Source organism: Symphalangus syndactylus, chromosome 13 (genome assembly GCF_028878055.3).
Source record: "Symphalangus syndactylus isolate Jambi chromosome 13, NHGRI_mSymSyn1-v2.1_pri, whole genome shotgun sequence".
Taxonomy (NCBI): Eukaryota; Metazoa; Chordata; class Mammalia; order Primates; family Hylobatidae; genus Symphalangus; species Symphalangus syndactylus.
This window is the reverse complement of record NC_072435.2, coordinates 59,976,810-59,995,979: the sequence shown is the minus strand read 5'-3', so window position 1 is coordinate 59,995,979 and position 19,170 is coordinate 59,976,810. Positions and strand designations below refer to the sequence as shown.

Below are 19,170 nucleotides of genomic sequence, written 5' to 3'. Positions count from 1 at the left end.
TTACCATTTAAAAACACAGAAATGGAAAATATAGGAACTGGCGTCCCCGAGTCTCCGGGGTCACACCGTCTCAAATCCCAACCAGCCACACCCATTGAAAGAATCCCACCCAGGACCGCGCCAGGGACAGACTCGCAGCGCCGTCCTCGCTCACAGGGCTCCCTAGTTGGCACTATAGAGAGGCGGTCGCGGGCGCCCCTATTTAACGCGCCAGCCATCTGTCCCCGCTCCCCTCCAGGCCCTGCCGCGCAGTCCCCAGGCGCTAAGGGACTCGAAGCGTAGCCTCGCTGAGAGGGACCTAGCTCCGGCTCCGGGTTCACGCAGAGCTGGGGCTGCACCAGCGAGCGGACCCTTGAGACTGGCCGCGCCTGCGCACTCCGTGAGCGCGCCCAGCCCTCCCAGCAGCCTCCGCGCGCAGCCCGTTAGGCCCTGGGGATTGTGGCCCGACCCCGCAGCGGCTCCCTCCGTTCGGGCATCGCTGTACCTCGGGTTCGCGCCCCGAGTGAGCAGTCCTGTCCCGGAGCGTCGGTCCTGGTAATCCGTAGGAAAAGCACTGCGGCCCAGGGGGTAAGGAGAGGTAAGCGGGGCCACCGCAGTATCGCAGAGGGGCGGGAGCCCGCGCCTCAGGCCCGGGTGTGTGTGTCGTGGGCGTGACGGGGCTGGGGCTGGGACGTGACGGCGTCTGTGCGGCTGACTTGGGTGCAGAGACTATTGTATGAGCGAAGGTTGTTGTGGCCGTGGAGTGCGTGACTGACCCCAGCATCCTTTGCCCACATGGGGCCCAGCTGCAGAGAAATGGCCCTTGGTCAGTTTCTGCGCGCCAGAGAAGACTCCCAGCAGAAAGGCGCAGACTAGGCCGGACCAGGTGGCTCATATCTGTAATCCCAGAGCTCTGGGAGAGCGAGGCGGGAGGATCGCTGGAAGCCAGGAGTTCGAGATCAGCCTGGGCAGCAAAGCGAAACTCCCATCTGTACCAGAAATTTAAAAAATGAGCCGGGTGTGGTGGCGTGCTCCTGTGGTCCCAGCTACTTGAGAGGCTGAGGCGGGAGGATGGCTTGAGCCTAGGTCGAGGCTGCAGTGAGCTATGATAGCACCACTACTCTCCAGCCTGGGCAACAGCGAAACAAGGCTCAGACCCGACCTTGGGATAGGAATATTAGAACTGAACGAGCCCCCGCTCTCGCCCAGGCTTGCTCCTGGAAGGGACTCCCACACCACCTCCCCGCGGACCTGGACCCATGCACGTGCACTCACAGCTCTGAAGAGTCCAGCTGCAGGTTTCAGAACCACAGCATTGCTTCCAGGAAGCTATTGTGAACTCCAGTTCTAGCCCCGGGCATCCATGACCCTGGCCTTTCTTTGATACTGGAAAGAGTTAATAACGCCCTCTCTCTTATGTTACTCTGGTTATGTGTGGGTGGGCGGTGGGGCCATTGTGCCCTAATTTAACCATGCGAGGCTGGGCTGCAAGAAAAGCCTGGTTCCCTTCTTAGCCAGTCCTGCCCAACTCTTTAAGAAAAGGCGTCTGAGGGGGAGGAGGAATGAATTGGTGTTGCCTGTTTAAGTCAAGGTCCAGGCGAGTAGGTGTTTCTGCTTTCTTCTGTGAAATGCATTCTTATTTCTTAGGACATGAGAATATTTGTTTCGTTCTCCATAAATGTCCTGTCCACTGAGCTGATACCTAGGTCCCCTCCCGAGAGCCTGTATGCACATACCCATTTGGTAGATGTTTTTCATTACTTCTGTGGGCCTTCTTTTAATTACTATGTGTAAAGCTCTTAGAACAGTTCCTGAGACCTCGTTAGTACTTAATAAACATTAGCTATGTATTCTTAAGTTTTGATTTGGGGCAATTCTATATCAGCCTTCTATAGATGGGGGGAAATGAAAATACTAAGCCAATTGTGATGAATATTTCCTAGTAAAAAAATAAATGAGCCAGATGCTTAAATAGTCTAAAACAGGAATTCTTTTTTTTTTTTTTTTTTTTTTTTTTTGAGACAGGGTCTTGCTCTGTCACCCGGGTTGGAGTGCAGTGGCACAATTTCGGCTCCCTGCAACCTCCCTCTACGTGGTTCAAGCGATTCTTATACCTCAGCCTCTCAAGTAGCTGGGATTACAGGCCTGTGCCACCACACCCGGCTAATTTTTGCATTTTTAGTAAAGACCGGGTTTTACCATGTTGGCCAGGCTGGTCTCAAATTCCTGGCCTCAAGTGATCTGCCCGCCTCGGCCTCCCAAAGTGCTGGAATGACAGGCATGAGCCAACACACCCAGCCTAGAACAGGAATTCTTTTTTTTTTTTTTTTTTTTGAGATGGAATTTCGCTCTTGTTGCCCAGGCTGGAGTGCGATGGCATGATCCCAGCTCACCACAACCTCCGCCTCCCAGGTTCAAGTGATTTTCCTGCCTCAGCCACCCTAGTAGCTGGGATTACAGGCATGTGCCACCATGCCCGGCTAATCTTGTATTTTTAGTAGAGACGGGGTTTCTGCATGTTGGTCAGGCTGGTCTTGAACTCCCGACCTCAGGTGATCCGCCCGCCTCGGCCTCCCAAAGTACTGGGATTACAGGCATGAGCCACCATGCCTGGCCGTAGAACAGGAATTCTTAACCAGAAGTAATCTGAATTCATTTGAGGCTTTCAGGGGACCAGACACTCTTTGAAATTGTACATAAAATTGTTATAGATATCTGTTAAAATGCCACTTTTATGGGGAGAAAATATGTAATTTAATGAGATTATCGAACATGACCCATTAAGATTCAGATCTACTGGCCTAGAATCAAAGTCTGTAACCTTTGAGAATGTTTTTCAATGTTAGACACAAAATTAGTGTCTAATAGTAGGAAATGATTAAATAAGCCACACTCCATGTGATGCAGCTTTTTGCCATTAATAAATACTGTTAATTATGAGAAGGAAAAAACAGCTTGTGATCGATGTTGTCTAAGCAATAGTTTTGAACAAGATGACTCACGAAACCTTTAATCATGTATGAATCCCTTTTAATAAGCTAGAGATTTATAAAACATTTTGCAAGGATTATGCATAATATAAAACTAGTTTCTTAGTGGAGAAAAAAGATAAACTGTTGTTTACCACACTGTTCTGTCTGCTTTGGTGTACTTTTACTGAATTTAGGAATGTTGCTTGATTGTGTTCATTCATAGAAGAATCTTGATAGTGAAAATAGCCCATTGTTTTGATGAAGAATAGTTAAAGAACTGATGATGGGTGTTACTTATTTGTGCCACACTGTCGTTTATTTTCCCAAAACCCACTTATGTCGCAGGCTTATAGAATCACAATTTTCTTTTTTTTGAGACGGAGTCTCGCTCTGCCACCCAGGCTGGAGTGCAGTGGCGCGATTTCGGCTCACTGCAGGCTCTGCCCCCCGGGGTTCATGCCATTCTCCTGCCTCAGCCTTCCAAGCAGCTGGGACTACAGGCGCCCGCCACCTCGCCCGGCTAATTTTTCGTATTTTTAGTAGAGATGGGGTTTCACCGTGTTAGCCAGGATGGTCTCGATCTCCTGACCTCGTGATCCACCCGCCTCGGCCTCCCAAAGTGCTGGGATTACAGGCGTGAGCCACCGCGCCCGGCCTAGAATCACAATTTTCTTAACAACTAAAAGATATTCCCTCTTCACAACTGTGTTTTTAATTTTATTTGTATGAAAATAGTTTAATTGGTTGGGCGCAGTGGCTCACACCTGTAATCTCAACACTTTGGGAGGCTGAGGTGGGCGGATCACCTGAGGTCAGGAGTTTGAGACCAATCTGGCCAATATGGTGAAACCCCGTCTCTACTAAAAATACAAAAATTATCTGGGCATGGTGGTGCGTGCCTGTAATCCCAGCTACTTGGGAGGCTGAGGCAGAAGAATTGCTTGAACCCATGAGGCAGAGGTTGCAGTGAGCTGAGATCCTGCCATTACACTCCAGCCTGGGTGACAGAGTGAGACTCTTGTCTCCAAAAAAAAAAAGAAAGTCCTAGTTTAAGCTGCCAACTATATTTAGTACTATTCAGAACAGATTTTCTCCATCTCCTACCACCCAGTCATCTTCACTCTATAAGAATAAAATTTAAGTTGCCCATAGTCTCACCATCCAGAATAAATATTGACTATTCTAATGTTTGTTTTCCCATTTTTTTCTGTGCACTTGTGCACGTGTTTGTTTTCCAAAATAGAATCACAACAATTGACCATTTAAGGAGACAAAGACTCTCCAACACTTTGTTTGAAAAAGGAAAAAGAGGTTGGGCCTGGTGGCTCACGCCTATAATTCCAGCACTTTGGGAGGCCAAGGCGGGCGGATCACCTGAGGTCAAGAGTTCCAGACCAGCCTGACTAACATGGTGAAACCGTCTCTACTAAAAATACAAAATTAGCCAGGCATGGTGGCGCATGCCTGTAATCCCAGCTACTTGGGAGGCTGAGGCAGGAGAACCACTTGAACCCAGGAGGTGGAGGTTGCAGTGAGCCAAGATCGTGCCATTGCACTCCAGCCCGGGCAACAGGAGCAAAACTCTGTCTTAAAAAAAAAAAAAAAGTTTTTAATGTGATACCTTATCAAAGCAAAATTCTTGAGCTGGTTTTATGATATGGAATGGTGTCCCTTTGGAGCTACTAGGGATGGAAAGTAACAGGGGCCTTGCTCTACTTTTCGATTTCTGTGAATCCTTTTTTGATAACATTATTAAGAAGAATTACATAGGCCAGGTGCAGTGGCTCATCCCTATAATTCCAACACTTTGGGAGGCCGAGGCAGGCAGATCATGAGGTCAGGAGATGGAGACCATCCTGGCCAACATGGTGAAACCCTGTCTGTACTAAAATACAAAAAATTAGCTGGGTGTGGTGGCATGCTCCTGCAGTCCCAGTTACTTGGGAGGCTGAGGCAGGGGAATTGCTTGAACCCAGGAGGCAGAGGTTGCAGTGAGCCGAGATCGTGCCACTGCATTCCAGCCTGGCGACAGAGCAAGATTCCGTCTCAAAAAAAAAAAAAAAAAAAAGTAGAATTACATTTTCAAGCCTAGTTCTAGCATTTATCAATGTTTTAAGAGCAATGCTGAAAAATCTCAAGAAGTTTTTAGAGAGACTACTATTGAAATTGTTAAAGATAATTTATCAGCAAATACCAAATTTTTAAATTGAAAATTGTTGAAGATAATTTTTAAAATAATGGAATGGGGGTATGTAATGTTTTTCACTGAATTTAGTGCTTATAGTAAGCCATTTTAAGTGCTTTATGTATTATGTTCTTAACCTTCACAATAACCCTATAAGGTAGGTACTGTTGATTCCTTAATTTATCTCTGAAGAAACTTGAGACACTGAAAATTAATGCATCCAAATTCTCACAGTTAATAATTCTCAGAGCTCTGTTCATATCCTGAATCTTGATAACAAAGCCTGTATTTTTAATAACTGAGAGTCTGCTACCTCTCAACATTGTACATTCTTTTAGTCTGACTCCCATAGCTAGTAATTTATCATGAATATCTTCCTTCTTTAATTAATATGGACCAATGCCATCATTAATAATTGCATAATATGCTATAATATAGTGGGACGTCATTTATTCAACTTGTTGCCTACTGTTAGGTATTTGATTTCAGGTTGTCGTAAATTATTCTTTTTTTTTTGAGACGGAATCTCACTGTTGCCCAGGGTGAAGTGCAGTGGTGCAATCTCGGCTTACTGCAACCTCCGCCTCCCAGGTTCAAGTGATTCTCCTGCCTCAGCCTCCCAAGTAGCTGGGATTACAGGTGTCTGCCACCACACCCAGCTAATTTTTGTATTATTAGTAGAGATGGAGTTTCATCATGTTGGCCAGGCTAGTCTTGAACTGCTGACCTCAAGTGATCTGCCCACCTCGGCCTCCCAAAGCATTGGTTACAGGCATGAGCCACTGTGCCTGGCCAATAAATTATTCTTTGATGAACTCTGTTGCAATACAGAGTTGTATACTTTTACAAATATTTCCTAATGATAAATTCCTAAAAGTGGAATTTCTGGGTTGAATTATGAGACATTTATAAAGTACTCACAATATGCCAGATCCTGTGCCAGTCCTTGGGGGAAATACAGTGACCAAAATGACATAGTTAGTATCCTTAGGTTGTTTGTTATCTTTCAAGGTAGATAAGCCTGTGCAAGAATAAGACTGAGATAGGTGAGGTAAAGGTGATTGAAGAAGTCAGGTGGCATGGCTTGAGAGGTCATGGGAAGGAGACAGCTAATTATAGCAAGCATTGTCAGGTCACGACCAAATAATACCAAACTCATGGGGTTCCTATGGGGTAATGGATTTTATGTAATAGACATGTGCCTTATCACTTTTATTCTCATGATGTTGATGCAAATGAACAGGACAAGAAGATTCAGCAGCTCCTAGGAGGACCTCATGGCTAAAACAACTCTTTCAGAAACAAAACAAAAGCTTGGTCAAGAAGTCATGAGAAGTAGCAGCAGTGAAACAAGGCCTTAATTGAAGATGTTTAGCCATGTTTACATAGGCAGAACTCCGACATACATGAACACACTTAGAAATCATAGAGTCGGTTCAGATTTTGGGAGCTGAAATCAACAAAACCAGTAAAAACATAGCAGCTGCGTTTAGGACATTGAGTTTTTTTCTCCAAGTTCAAGGGATAACTACTTTAAAAACTATCTCTTTAACCTATTTAAAGAATGTTTTCCACTATGGAAAGTTAAAATATATATTTCAAGTGTTTATGGTCGGCCGGGCGCGGTGGCTTATGCCTGTAATCCCAGCACTTTGGGAGGCCGAGGCGGGTGGATCACGAGGTCAGGAGATCGAGACCATCCTGGCTAACACGGTGAAACCCCGCCTCTACTAAAAATACGAAAAATTAGCCGGGCATGGTGGCAGGCGCCTGTAGTCCCAGCTACTTGGGAGGCTGCGACAGGAGAATGGCGTGAACCCGGGAGGTGGAGCTTGCAGTAAGCAGAGATCGCGCCACTGCACTCCAGCCTAGGCGACAGAGCAAGATGCCGTCTCAAAAAAAAAAAAAAAAAAAAAAGGTATATATGGTCATGTAGAATTATGAAATAAATGTAAGCAAAAAGAAAATCAAGATCACTATCTATTGATGCCTGTCAGTGTTTCTTTGTGCTGATTTGTATGTATACTTTACAGATGTCCTCATAATGTTCATTTTACTTTTCTAAGAGATTATATATCTTGAATATTTTATATGTCCTTGTATATTTTCTAAAACTTAGCACTTAGAGATTAATACACACACATACACGCGCACACACACTCTCTGTCTCTCTTTCTCTCACATCTGTTTTTGCTGTACCTTAACAGGATCATACTACTCACAACTCTTTGTTACTGCACTCTTCACTCAACAAACTGTACTGAACATATTTCCATATTTCCAGTTAAAGAGCTACATCATCATTTTTTAAATGGCAACAGTTTGTTTTACTCTATGGATGCTTTATGATTTATTTAATAATCATAAAGCATAAAATAATCAAAAATCAAAATTTTTTAAAAAATTTAAAAAAAAATTTTTTTTTTTGAGACGGGGTCTTGCTCTGTTGCCCAGACTGGAGTGCAGTGGCATGATCCCGGCTCACTGCAAGCTCCGCCTCCTGGGTTCACGCCATTGTCCTGCCTCAGCCTCCCGAGTAGCTGGGCTTACAGGCACCTGCCACCATGCCCAGCTAATTTTTTGTATTTTTAGTAGAGACAGGGTTTCACCATGTTAGCCAGGATTATTTAATCTGTTTTCTATTGAAGGACATTTAGGTTCTTTGCAGCTTTTTTCCATTATGAACAAGGTCAACATACTCTTACGCATACCTTTGATCATATGTACAATTTTTTTTTTTTTTTTTTTTGAGACGGAGTCTCGCTCTGTCACCCAGGCTGGAGTGCAGTGGCGCGATCTCGGCTCACTGCAAGCTCCGCCTCCCGGGTTCACACCATTCTCCTGCCTCAGCCTCTCCGAGTAGCTGGGACTACAGGCGCCCGCCACCACGCCCGGCTAATTTTTTGTATTTTTAGTAGAGACGGGGTTTCACCATGGTCTCGATCTCCTGACCTCGTGATCCGCCCGCCTCGGCCTCCCAAAGTGCTGGGATTACAAGCGTGAGCCACCGCACCCGGCCTGTACAATTTTTTTAATCCCCGAAGTATAATTTCTGAATCAAAGAGTATGCATGGTTTAAATGCTGCATGTACATACTTTAAAATCTATGCAGTCTGCAGTATACTGGTTAGAATGTTCATTTCCTCTCATGCTTGCTAATATGGGTATCGGTACTCAGATACTTGTTCGTGAGCTAATGTGTTATTTTTATTTTATTTTATTTTCGTGAATCATGCATGCCAGTTTTCTCTCACTGGAATAGAAATTCTGGGTTTCAGAGACAAGAGCTAGAGTTGAAGGAAAGCTGACTCTGGTTAGATAAATGATTCCAAATGCAGCTTTGCTACTCATAAACTGCATTTCTACAAGTGATTTTATTTCCTTTTTTTTTTTTTTTTTGATGGAGTCTTGCTCTGTTTCCCAGGCTGGAGTGCAATGGCGCAATCTCGGCTCACTGCAACCTCCACCCTCCCAGGTCCAAGCAATTCTCCTGCCTCAGCCTCCCCAGTAACTGGGATTATAGGCGTCTGCCACCACACCCAACTAATTTTTGTATTTTTAGTAGAGACAGGGTTTTACCATGTTGGTCAGGCTGGTCTCGAACTCCTGACCTCAGATGATCCACCTGCCTTGGCCTCCCATAGTGCTGGGATTATAGGCGTGAGCCATCTTGCCCAGCCCAAGTGGTTTTATTTCTCTTCATGTGAATTTCTGATCCATTGCATGGATAGAATAATTATTGTGCTAAAGAGCAATCCTGAGGATATAGTTAATGTATATAAAACAGGCTGGGTGCAGTGGCTCACATCTGTAATCCCAGCACTTTGGGATGCCGAGGCGGGCAGATCACGAAGTCAAGAGTTCGAGACCAGCCTGCTGAATATGGTGAAACCTGGTCTCTACTAAAAATCGAAAAATTAGCCAGGCGTGGTGGTGCGTGCCTGTAGTCCCAGCTACTTGGGAGGCTGAGGCAGAAGAATTGCTTGAACCCAGGTGGCGGAGGTTGCAGTGAGCCAAGATCGTGCCACTGCACTCCAACCTGGGCAATAAGAGCAAGACTCCATCTCAAAAAAACAAAAACAAGAACAAACAACAACAACAAAAATATACACACACACATATACATATATAACACCCAACGTACAGGAATTCTTGATAAATAGACATTTGTTACTGTCAAATGACCAAGAGCATGAATCCATGCCTGTTCAGCCTAGGTTGTAAGAAAGAGAATGGCAAATGAATTCATTCCAGAAAACAATGTGGATGATTCCGATTCTGACTGGAAAGAGAGAGTGATGAGCACAGGGGATTTTGAAAGTTGTTCTGGCTGCAAGCAGGGCTGCCAGTGCAGCAGTTTTGTGGTGGTAATGGCTGCCAGCCTTGGTCTTTATGAATTTCTCCCTTTGTTTCTGGTGAATCTAAACAGGCCTATGAAACTTTGAAGGAGGAAGACTGTGGATTAGATGATACAGCCCCTTATCAGCCCTGGAATTAGCAAGGGATTAGACTCATCCAGACACCCTCAAATTTCTCTCTCTCTCTCTCTGCCTATGTGTGTGTGTGCGCATGTGTGTTGGAGGAGCTGTGGTGGAGAGATCAGAAGAGAGGGGAAAGGTCATAGTAACTCAAGTCATTTGGGGATTTCTGAGGTCCATCTGATCTCATGGCCTTGTTTTCCTCTCCCTAGATCAGCCTCTGTGGACTCCGTGCTTCTCCTGGCAAGTAAACCCCAAGGAGGACTGACCAGTTCTTGAATTTCTATACCATGGCCCTTGTAAGTTTTTTTCTCCTTCTGGGAATACTATCATGTTAAGGTTCTGTGACCATTTTTTTATTCTCAAACTTCCTAACTATCAGAGCTCCATCCAAGAACCTTCTTTCAGTTCTTCCAAATCCAGTGGCGGGTGAGACACAATGCTTGTCCTATGAACACTTTTTATTCTAGTCATTGTTCTTTTTTTTTTTTTTTTATTAATTTTTTTTGCATACAAAAACAATAAACATTTTCTAAAAATACATACAAACAAAAAGATGCGTATCAAACATATTAGGAAGGTTGCACATGGGAAGTCGGGGAATAGAAATGGGGGGTGGGAGTTAAAATAAATGAGAGAGGGACTTTATATGGATCAGTGATAATAACTCAATCCTCTATTTGACAAAGAAGAGGGAGAAGGAAGAGGAAGAAAAAGAAAGTGGGATAAAGGATCAGAAAGGGAGGAAAATAGAAAAAATTAGAGTATGACTCCAGGGTAGACCTGTTTTGTTGTCACTGAGTTGGTTGGTTGGTTTGTCTGTTGTATTCTTCATGTTTCGCCAAGTTGGCCAGACTGGTCTTGAACTCCTAGCCCGAAGTGATCAACCCGCCTCGCCCCCCAGAGTGCCGGGACCACAGGCGTGAGCCACCACGTCCAGCCCCCACATTGCTTCTGGCCTCCGTGGTAGACCTCCCAGACGGAGCGGCCAGGCAGAGGAGCTCCTCACTTCTACCCAGACACGGGGCGGCCGGGCAGAGGAGCTCCTCACTTCCCAGACGGGGCGGCCAGGCAGAGACGGTCCTCACTTCTTCCCAGACGATAGGTGGCCGGGCAGAGGCGCTCCTCACTTCCCAGACGATGGGTGGCCGGGCAGAGGCGCTCCTCACTTCTTCCCGGACGGGGCGGCCGGGCAGAGGCGCTCCTCACTTCCCAGACGGGGCGGCCGGGCAGAGGCGCTCCTCACTTCCCAGAAGATGGGTGGCCGGGCAGAGGCACTCCTCACTTCCCAGATGGGGCAGCCAGGCAGAGGCGCTCCTCACTTTCCAGACGATGGGTGGCCGGGCAGAGGCGCTCCTCACCTCCCAGACGATGGGTGGCCGGGCAGAGGCGCTCCTCACCTCCCAGACGATGGGGGGCCGGGCAGAGGCGCTCCTCACCTCCCAGACGATGGGTAGCCGGGCAGAGGCGCTCCTCATCTCCCAGACGGGGCGGCCGGGCAGAGGCGCTCCTCACTTCTTCCCGGACGGGGCGGCCGGGCAGAGGCGCTCCTCACTTCTTCCCGGACGGGGCGGCCGGGCAGAGGCGCTCCTCACTTCTTCCCGGACGGGGCGGCCGGGCAGAGGCGCTCCTCACTTCTTCCCGGACGGGGCGGCCGGGCAGAGGCGCTCCTCACTTCTTCCCGGACGGGGCGGCCGGGCAGAGGCGCTGCTCACTTCCCAGACGATGGGTGGCCGGGCAGAGGCACTCCTCACTTCCCAGACGGGGCGGCCGGGCAGAGGCGCTCCTCACTTCCCAGACGGGGCGGCCGGGCAGAGGCGCTCCTCACTTCCCAGACGATGGGTGGCCGGGCAGAGGCGCTCCTCACTTCCCAGAAGATGGGTGGCCGGGCAGAGGAGCTCCTCACTTCTTCCCGGATGGGGCGGCCGGGTAGAGGCGCTCCTCACTTCTTCCCGGATGGGGCGCCCGGGCAGAGGTGCTCCTCATTTCTTCCCGGCCGGGGCGGCCGGGCAGAGGTGCTCCTCACTTCCCAGACGGGGCGGCCGGGCAGAGGCACTCCTCACTTCTTCCCGGACGGGGCGGCCGGGCAGAGGCGCTCCTCACTTCTTCCCGGACAGGGCGCCCGGGCAGAGGCGCTCCTCACTTCTTCCCGGACGGGGCGGCCGGGCAGAGGCGCTCCTCACTTCTTCCCAGAGGGGGCGGCTGGGCAGAGGCGCTCCTCACTTCTTCCCGGTCGGGGCGGCCAGGCAGAGGCGCTCCTCACCTCCCAGACGATGGGAGGCCGGGCAGAGGCGCTCCTCACTTCCCAGACGATGGGTGGCCGGGCAGAGGTGCTCCTCACTTCCCAGACGGGGCGGCCGGGCAGAGGCGCTCCTCACTTCCCAGATGATGGGTGGCCAGGCAGAGGTGCTCCTCACTTCCCAGACGATGGGTGGCCGGGCAGAGGTGCTCCTCACTTCCCAGACGGGGCGGCCGGGCAGAGGCGCTCCTCACTTCCCAGACGGTGGGTGGCCGGGCAGAGGCGCTCCTCACTTCCCAGACGGTGGGTGGCCGGGCAGAGGCGCTCCTCACTTCCCAGACGGTTGGTGGCCGGGCAGAGGCGCTCCTCACTTCCCAGACGGGGCGGCCGGGCAGAGGCGCTCCCCACCTCCCAGATGGGGCGGCGGCCAGGCAGGGGCTGCAATCCCAGCACCCTGGTAGGCCAAGGCAGGCGGCTGGGGGGCAGAGGCTGCCGCGAGGCCAGACCACGCCACTGCACTCCAGCCCGGGCAACACCGAGCACTGGGTGAGCGAGACTCCGTCTGTAGTCCCAGTACCTCGGGAGGCTGAGGCGGGCAGAGCACTCGGCGTCAGCAGCTGGCGACCAGCGTGGCCAAGATGGCGAACGCGTGCCTGCAGTGAAAGGAGAGGTCACGCGCGCCGGCAGTCCCAGGCAGTCCGCGGCGCGGGCAGCAGCAAGCGGAGTAGATTGTAGCCTGGGCCAGAGCGGGAAAGAGAAAGAAAGAAAAAGAAAGAAAGAAAGGAGGGAGGGAGGGAGGGAGGGAGGGAAGGAAGGAAGGAAGGAAGGAAGGAAGGAAGGAAGGAAGGAAGGAGTCATTGTTCTTGTATTTGTTGAAGAAATTATTCAGCATCTCCTATATGTGCTCACTCTTCTGCTAAAAGCTGCGATGGAGGAAAAATGAAATCTCTTAAATATTTGACCATGGGCCCATTTAGCCACTCATAGGAACACTGAACTTTGAGTTTTCCAAGTACGTAAGATAAGGGTCGTGGCTGGGCATGGTGGCTTGCACCTGTAGTCCCACCTATTCAGAGGTTGACATGGAGGATTGCTTGAGCCCAGGAATTTGAGGCTGCAGTGAAGCTATGGATGTGCCACTGTACTCCAGCCTGGGTGACAGAGAGAGACTCCGTCTCAAAAAAAAAAAGTTAAAAAACAAAAAGGTAAGAGTTGCTGTTGGTTGGCCTCAGCCTCAGTATATCATAAGATCTCATGCTCTGTGAGGCTTTTAGGACTGAGCAGGGGGTGTGGCTAGGTCTTACAGAGAGATCTGAGATCTTCTCTTGGAATTCCTGAGTTACACTCAGGAACAAGATTCCATTTTTGGTTGAACAGGATATGCTGGTCTAGAATGACATCTTTGTGATTCTGGATTATGCTGTATCAATATCCTTTAACTCAGGAACTAGGAAGGCATACAGTGAGGGATGGAAAGTGATAGCATGTGAGAAGGTAATCCAGGTACTTAAGTAGTCACGTTGACTCCCAGAATTGAGGAGGATCTTAAGGTTTTGTCCAACCAAAATATCTAAGTATAGAAGAATGATTAAATCTCATATATGCATTGTATAGACTGTTATATAACCATTTTTTTTTTTTTTTGAGATGGAGTTTTGTTCTTGTTGGCCAGGCTGGAGTGCAATGGCGTGATCTCGGCTCACCACAACCTCTGCTTCCGGGGTTCAAGCGATTCTCTTGCCTTAGCCTCCTGAGTAGCTAGGATTACAGGCGTGTGCCACCAGGCCCAACTAATTTTGTATTTTTAGTAGAGACAAGGGTTCTCCTGTTGGTGAGGCTGGTCTCGAACTCCCGACCTCAGGTGATCCTCCCACCTCGGCCTGTCAAAGTGATGGGATTACAGGTGTGAGCCACTGCGCCCGGCCTGTACAACCAATTTTCAACAGTCATAATTAGAAAAATGCCTATGATATGATCTGCTTCTAGGATAAACTTAGAAGACATTCTCTAATTGCATTTAGATCCTTTTCTAAGATAAAGGTATTGTAGGGAGGGAGACTTTAAAAAAAAATCTGTTCTTTAAGAAGAAAGGGGTGGAAGAACTCACCTTCCTTGGGAATTTATGAGGGAGACATAGTAGGCAAAGGCTTATATACAGTATTTCATTTAATTGGAAAACTGATTTTTTTTTTCTTTCCCAGGCATATCTAGATTATTAAGATTTGCCAGAGTATAAGAGTCTATGTCTGTAGCAACAGGATCCTTCAGGAACCCAGGCACTCTGCTTCAGGCACACTCATTTCCTGACTCACTGTGTTGCAGGCTTCCAGCCCAAGCCTGTTTTCTTGCCATATGATCCACTTCCTGCAATATCTCTTCCCTCTTTTCTCCTTCTATCTTAAAATACATTTTCTTCCATTTCATTTATAATGTGTGGTTTGTCATTTCAGCGATCAGTGATGTTCAGTGATGTATCCATAGACTTCTCTCCAGAAGAGTGGGAATACCTGGACTTGGAACAGAAGGACTTGTACAGAGATGTGATGTTGGAGAACTACAGCAACTTGGTCTCACTGGGTAAGGTTATCTGCTTCTAGGAATTTAGACTCTGTTCTCTGTAAGTCAGCTTTTTCCTGTGGAAATTTCAAGAGTATCTTTTAGGAAGCTATCTTAATTTTTGCTCCACTTTCTAAAGGGAACACTTTGAGCTTTATTTCATTGGAAGTGAGCACCTTCATTAAGCACATTCACCTTCCCCATCCTTAAGTAGCCCTTGGGCCTTCCTTAATAATGAAGGGGCTGGATTTGAGATCTTTGTGATTTGTAGCCTCACCAGTGTCAAAGAAAACTAGTTTCACTTTGTGTTTGAAATCAGAATTGCTTTAGATGTGTTGTTGCTTGTTGGTATATTTGTAAGGGAAATAGCTAGATCCTGTTTATTGAATTTGCTCTATCAAAATAATACATATGATTTATGTAGTGGTAAAATGGATCAACAGCATTTATTTACAATTCAAGAGAACTCATTCCTTTCATTAATAAACATATTCAATTTTACCTACTTTTATGATTGAAAATTAAAAATCTAAGAATTGTGTTCATGTGTTTTATTGCACAGCAAGATGAGTATAGTTAATAATAATGTATTGTGTATTGTATATTCCAAAATAGCTACAAGAGAGTATTTTTAATGTCCTCACTACAAAGAAAAGAAATGATAAATATTTGAGGTGATGGATATGCTAATTACCCTGATTTGCTAATTCCACAATGACATGTATCAAAACATCACATTGTAGCCTATAAATATATACAATTATTAGTCAAAAGACAAAATAATTATTAGTGAGTATATGGAAAAACTAGAACCCTCATACATTGCAGTGGGAATGTAAGATACTATAGATATGACCCTGTAATTCTTCTCCTAAATGTTTACTCAAGAGAAATAAAAACATGTGTCTATACAAAGATGTATAAGTATTCACAGCAGCATTATTCACAGTATCTAAATAAATGGATAAATAAAATGTGGCATAGTCATACAATAGAATATTCATTGAAGGAACAAACTACTGATACATGTTATAGCATGCAAGAATATCAAAAACACTATGCTAAGTGGAAGAAGTCAGATGCAAAAGATTACATATTATATGATTCTATTTATATGAAATGCCCAGAAAAGGCAAATGTATAGAGACAAAAAGAAGATCAATGGTTGTCTGGGGCTGGGAGTAGGAATGAGGATTGACTGCCAGTGACCAGCAGGGATATTTGGGGGATGATGGAAATATTCTAAGTTTGGATTATGGTGATGTTTGCACAACTCTGTAAATTTACTAAAAATCATTGAATTGTACACTTAAAACAGGTAGGTTTTATGTTATATAAATTATATTGCAGTAAAGCTGTTAAAATCCAAGAACTTTACATTTAATTTAACATTGTTTGAATATCCAAGAAATAATAATACATGTCCCGGGAAACTTATTTTTCCTCTCAGCGAAATAACAATAACCAATAGCTAATGAAATATAAATAGTGTTTGGTAGATACTCTAGGCAATGTTTAGATACAGACATATATTAGTATAATCTTAACAATAATCATATAAGATAGGTACTATGATTATCCCTATTTTATAGGGAAGGAAAAAGTAGCATAGAAGTAACTTGCCCAAGGTCACACAACTAGGATGTGGTTCAGGCAGGATTTGCACCCAGCAGTCTGTCATCTCAACCACTATTGCCTCTGAAGAAGAAACACTTATATGAATATAGGTTTTAAAAAGATTTTTTCATTCCCTCTCTAGTCTCTATTTATTGTGTAACCTTAATGTAAATGTTTTTAAAACATCTTTCACTTATTTGTTTTGCCTTATTAATTACTGTTTTGACATATACTTTAACCAAGACTGATTCAAAGTAATTTTGATTTATTTTTTATTTTCATGTACCTTATATTCCTTTTCTTCTAAGCAGGATGCTTCATTTCTAAACCAGATGTGATTTCCTTATTGGAGCAAGGAAAAGAGCCTTGGAAAGTTGTGAGGAAAGGAAGAAGACAATATCCAGGTGAGGGCTAGTTGGGCAGGAAGAAGCCATCACCACAGGGAACCCCACATCATTGGGGAAGAGGCACATCCTTACGTTGTTTAGAAAGCCCTCTTGAAAGGTCTGTGGCCCAAGGAGGAAAGGTCTTCAACATGGGGAGCAAATTAAGGTCTTAGCTGGGGGATACTAAAAGAAGCACTTCTTTGTCCCATTTACCACTCTTCTTTTTTATTATTGTTCTCTCTGGTTTTCCTCCTCCTTAATGGAGCTGAGGGGTAAGGTGGTGCTCTCTTTGGCTCACTGTTGACAACCATTGTATATTTTGATTCAGTTGCTTTCCTCTTTGCATTTTTTTTTTTTTTCCTGAGGTGCAGTTTCGCTCTTGTTGCCCAGGCTGGAATGCAATGGCACGATCTCGGCTCACTGCAATCTCTGCCTCCTGGGTTCAGGCAATTCTCCTGCCTCAGCCTCCTGAGTAGCTGGGTTTACAGGCACGTGCCACCACGCCTGGCTAATTTTGTATTTTTAGTAGAGACGGGGTTTCACCATGTTAGTAGCGATGGAGTTTTGCCATGTTGGCCAGGCTGGTCTTGAACTCCTGACCTCAGGTGATCTGCCCCCCTCAGCCTCCCAAAGTGCTGAGATTACAGATGTGAGCCACTGTGGCCAGCCTCTCTTTTGCGTTTATAGTGTCAGCTGAAGAATGACAAAGTTCATACATTTGGAAAGCAGAGCTTCATTTTTCATAAAGGATTGCAGCCTGCAAGGTGGTTATTCTGATAGACTGGGAAGTGTAGCCTAGGCTTCTGCCCAGAGACGGGCATTTCGAGGGAGGGAGAGGGTAAGACAGAAATGTATGCTGAATGTTAGCCAAGTATACATATTCAACAGGCTACAGGAGGAGCTATGAATACTCAGGAAAGAGACTGTGTACATGAATATTAGGTTAACATAAGTCCTATGGCCACTTTAGGGTAAAGATGTAACATTTAAATGCATTATAAGTAGGACCTATGCATTAAAAAGGTAAATGTAGGACACAAGTCCATGATCTGTGTATCCCTGGGAGACCAGTCAAAGCCAGTCCAAGGCTGGAAGTCGTTTATCAAGAAGAAGCTATGGACTGGAATAGCTGTCATGTTGGAATCATAAAAACAGGAGTGTGGAGTGGTAGGAGAGTGTTCCGATGAAGTAAGCAAAAGGGTCTTTCAGCCTTTTATTTTCTCTAGCTGACTTTTGAGAAAATCTAATGATCAGAAAGGTGAAAGGGATTGGAAGCAAATGGGTCGTGACCAGCCTTCTGTCCTGCCATGTGCCATGACTAGGAACTTAAAGTTTGGGGGTCTTTAGCCAAAAGAGGGTCCTTCAGTCTGTCGGGGTTTAGGACTTTTACTTCGGTCTTTAATAAATAGATAGGTGGCCTTGGAGCTGGGCACTGTCATAGACACTATCAGTGCAGTGGTAAACAACCAATCAAGTTTCCATCCCCACGAAATTTACCTTGTAATAAGAGAAACATAATAACTATAAATAAATAGGAAATACAATGTCAGGTAATGAGAGTGCTATGAAGAAAAGTAAGCAGAGTAAGGGGATGGAGATGTGTGTTGGGAAGACTATTTTAGTTATCAGAGAAGTCTTTTTTCCCCCAACTTTTCTCATAAATTATTAAAGGGAAATAAAAGACTACAAAAATGATATACTTGACATGATAATCATATATGTTTTATCAGCAACTAAAGTTTCATATGAATTATTCTAGAAGATAGCTCCTAGTTCACAGAGTATCATTCTTATTTGCTTTTTCTATGTATCTATCTATCTTCACATTAAGAAGAAACATGAATATAATAGACTCTAGAGAGAATGATCTCGTGATCTTTTGTTTACCTTGTCTGTGCTGTTTTCATCTCTCTTTGTAGCTCTTGTTTTTTCAAAAGGTTTTTTTTTTTTTTTTTTTTTTTTTTTTACGATGGAGTCTCGCTCTGTCGCCCAGGCTGGAGTACAGTGGCGTGATCTTGGCTAACTGCAACCTCTGCCCCTCCAGGTTTAAGCAATTCTCTGCCTCAGCCTCCGGAGTAGCTGGGATTACGGGCGTGTGCCACTACACCCGGCTAATTTTTTGTAGAGATGGGGTTTCACCATCTTGGCCAGGCTGGTCTTGAACTCCTGACCTCGTGATCCACCCACCTCGGCCTCCCAAAGTGCTGGGATTACAGGTGTGAGCCACTGCGCCCGGCCCATTTTTTTTTTTTTTGAGACGGAGTCTCACTCTGTTCCCTAGGCTGGAGTGCAGTGGCATGATTTCAGCTCAGTGCAACCTCTGCCTCCCAGGTTCAAGCGATTCTCCTGACTCAGTCTCCTGAGCAGCTGGGATTACAGGTGCCCGCCACCATGCCTGGATAATTTTTTTTGTTGTCGTTATTGTTTTTTGTTTTGAGACGGAGTCTCGCTCTGTCACCCAGGCTGGAGTGCAGTGGCACGATCTCAGCTCACTTCAAGCTCCGCTTCCTGGGTTCATGCCATTCTCTTGCCTCAGCCTCCCAAGTAGCTGGGACTACAGGCGCCCGCCACCACGCCCGGCTAATTTTTTTGTATTTTTAGTAGAGATGGGATTTCACCGTGTTAGCCAGGATGGCCTCAATCTCCTGACCTCGTGATCTGCCTGCCTCGGCCTCCCAAAGTGCTGGGATTACAGGCGTGAGCCACCGTGCCTGGCCATGCCTGGCTAATTTTTATATTTTTAGTAGAGATAGGGTTT

General features: G+C 46.0%; 1 protein-coding gene across 7 annotated transcripts in view; it reads left to right on the top strand.

Annotated features, from left to right (window-relative positions):
• The first annotated feature begins 379 nt into the window (after positions 1-379).
• Positions 380-19,170, top strand: part of ZFP82 (ZFP82 zinc finger protein) — a 39,149-nt gene continuing 20,358 nt past the window's right edge. Inside the window, exons 1-4 of one of the 7 annotated variants that reach the window (XM_055239687.2) lie at positions 380-577; positions 9,827-9,913; positions 14,304-14,430; positions 16,338-16,430. In XM_055239687.2, coding sequence (XP_055095662.1) covers positions 9,905-9,913; positions 14,304-14,430; positions 16,338-16,430 — 229 coding nt within the window. In that variant the 5' untranslated portion in view covers positions 380-577; positions 9,827-9,904. Of the gene's footprint in view, positions 578-9,826; positions 9,914-14,303; positions 14,431-16,334; positions 16,431-19,170 lie in introns of all 7 variants that reach the window. The other 6 variants (XM_055239684.2, XM_063614147.1, XM_055239689.2 and 3 more) reach the window with 6 other exon arrangements.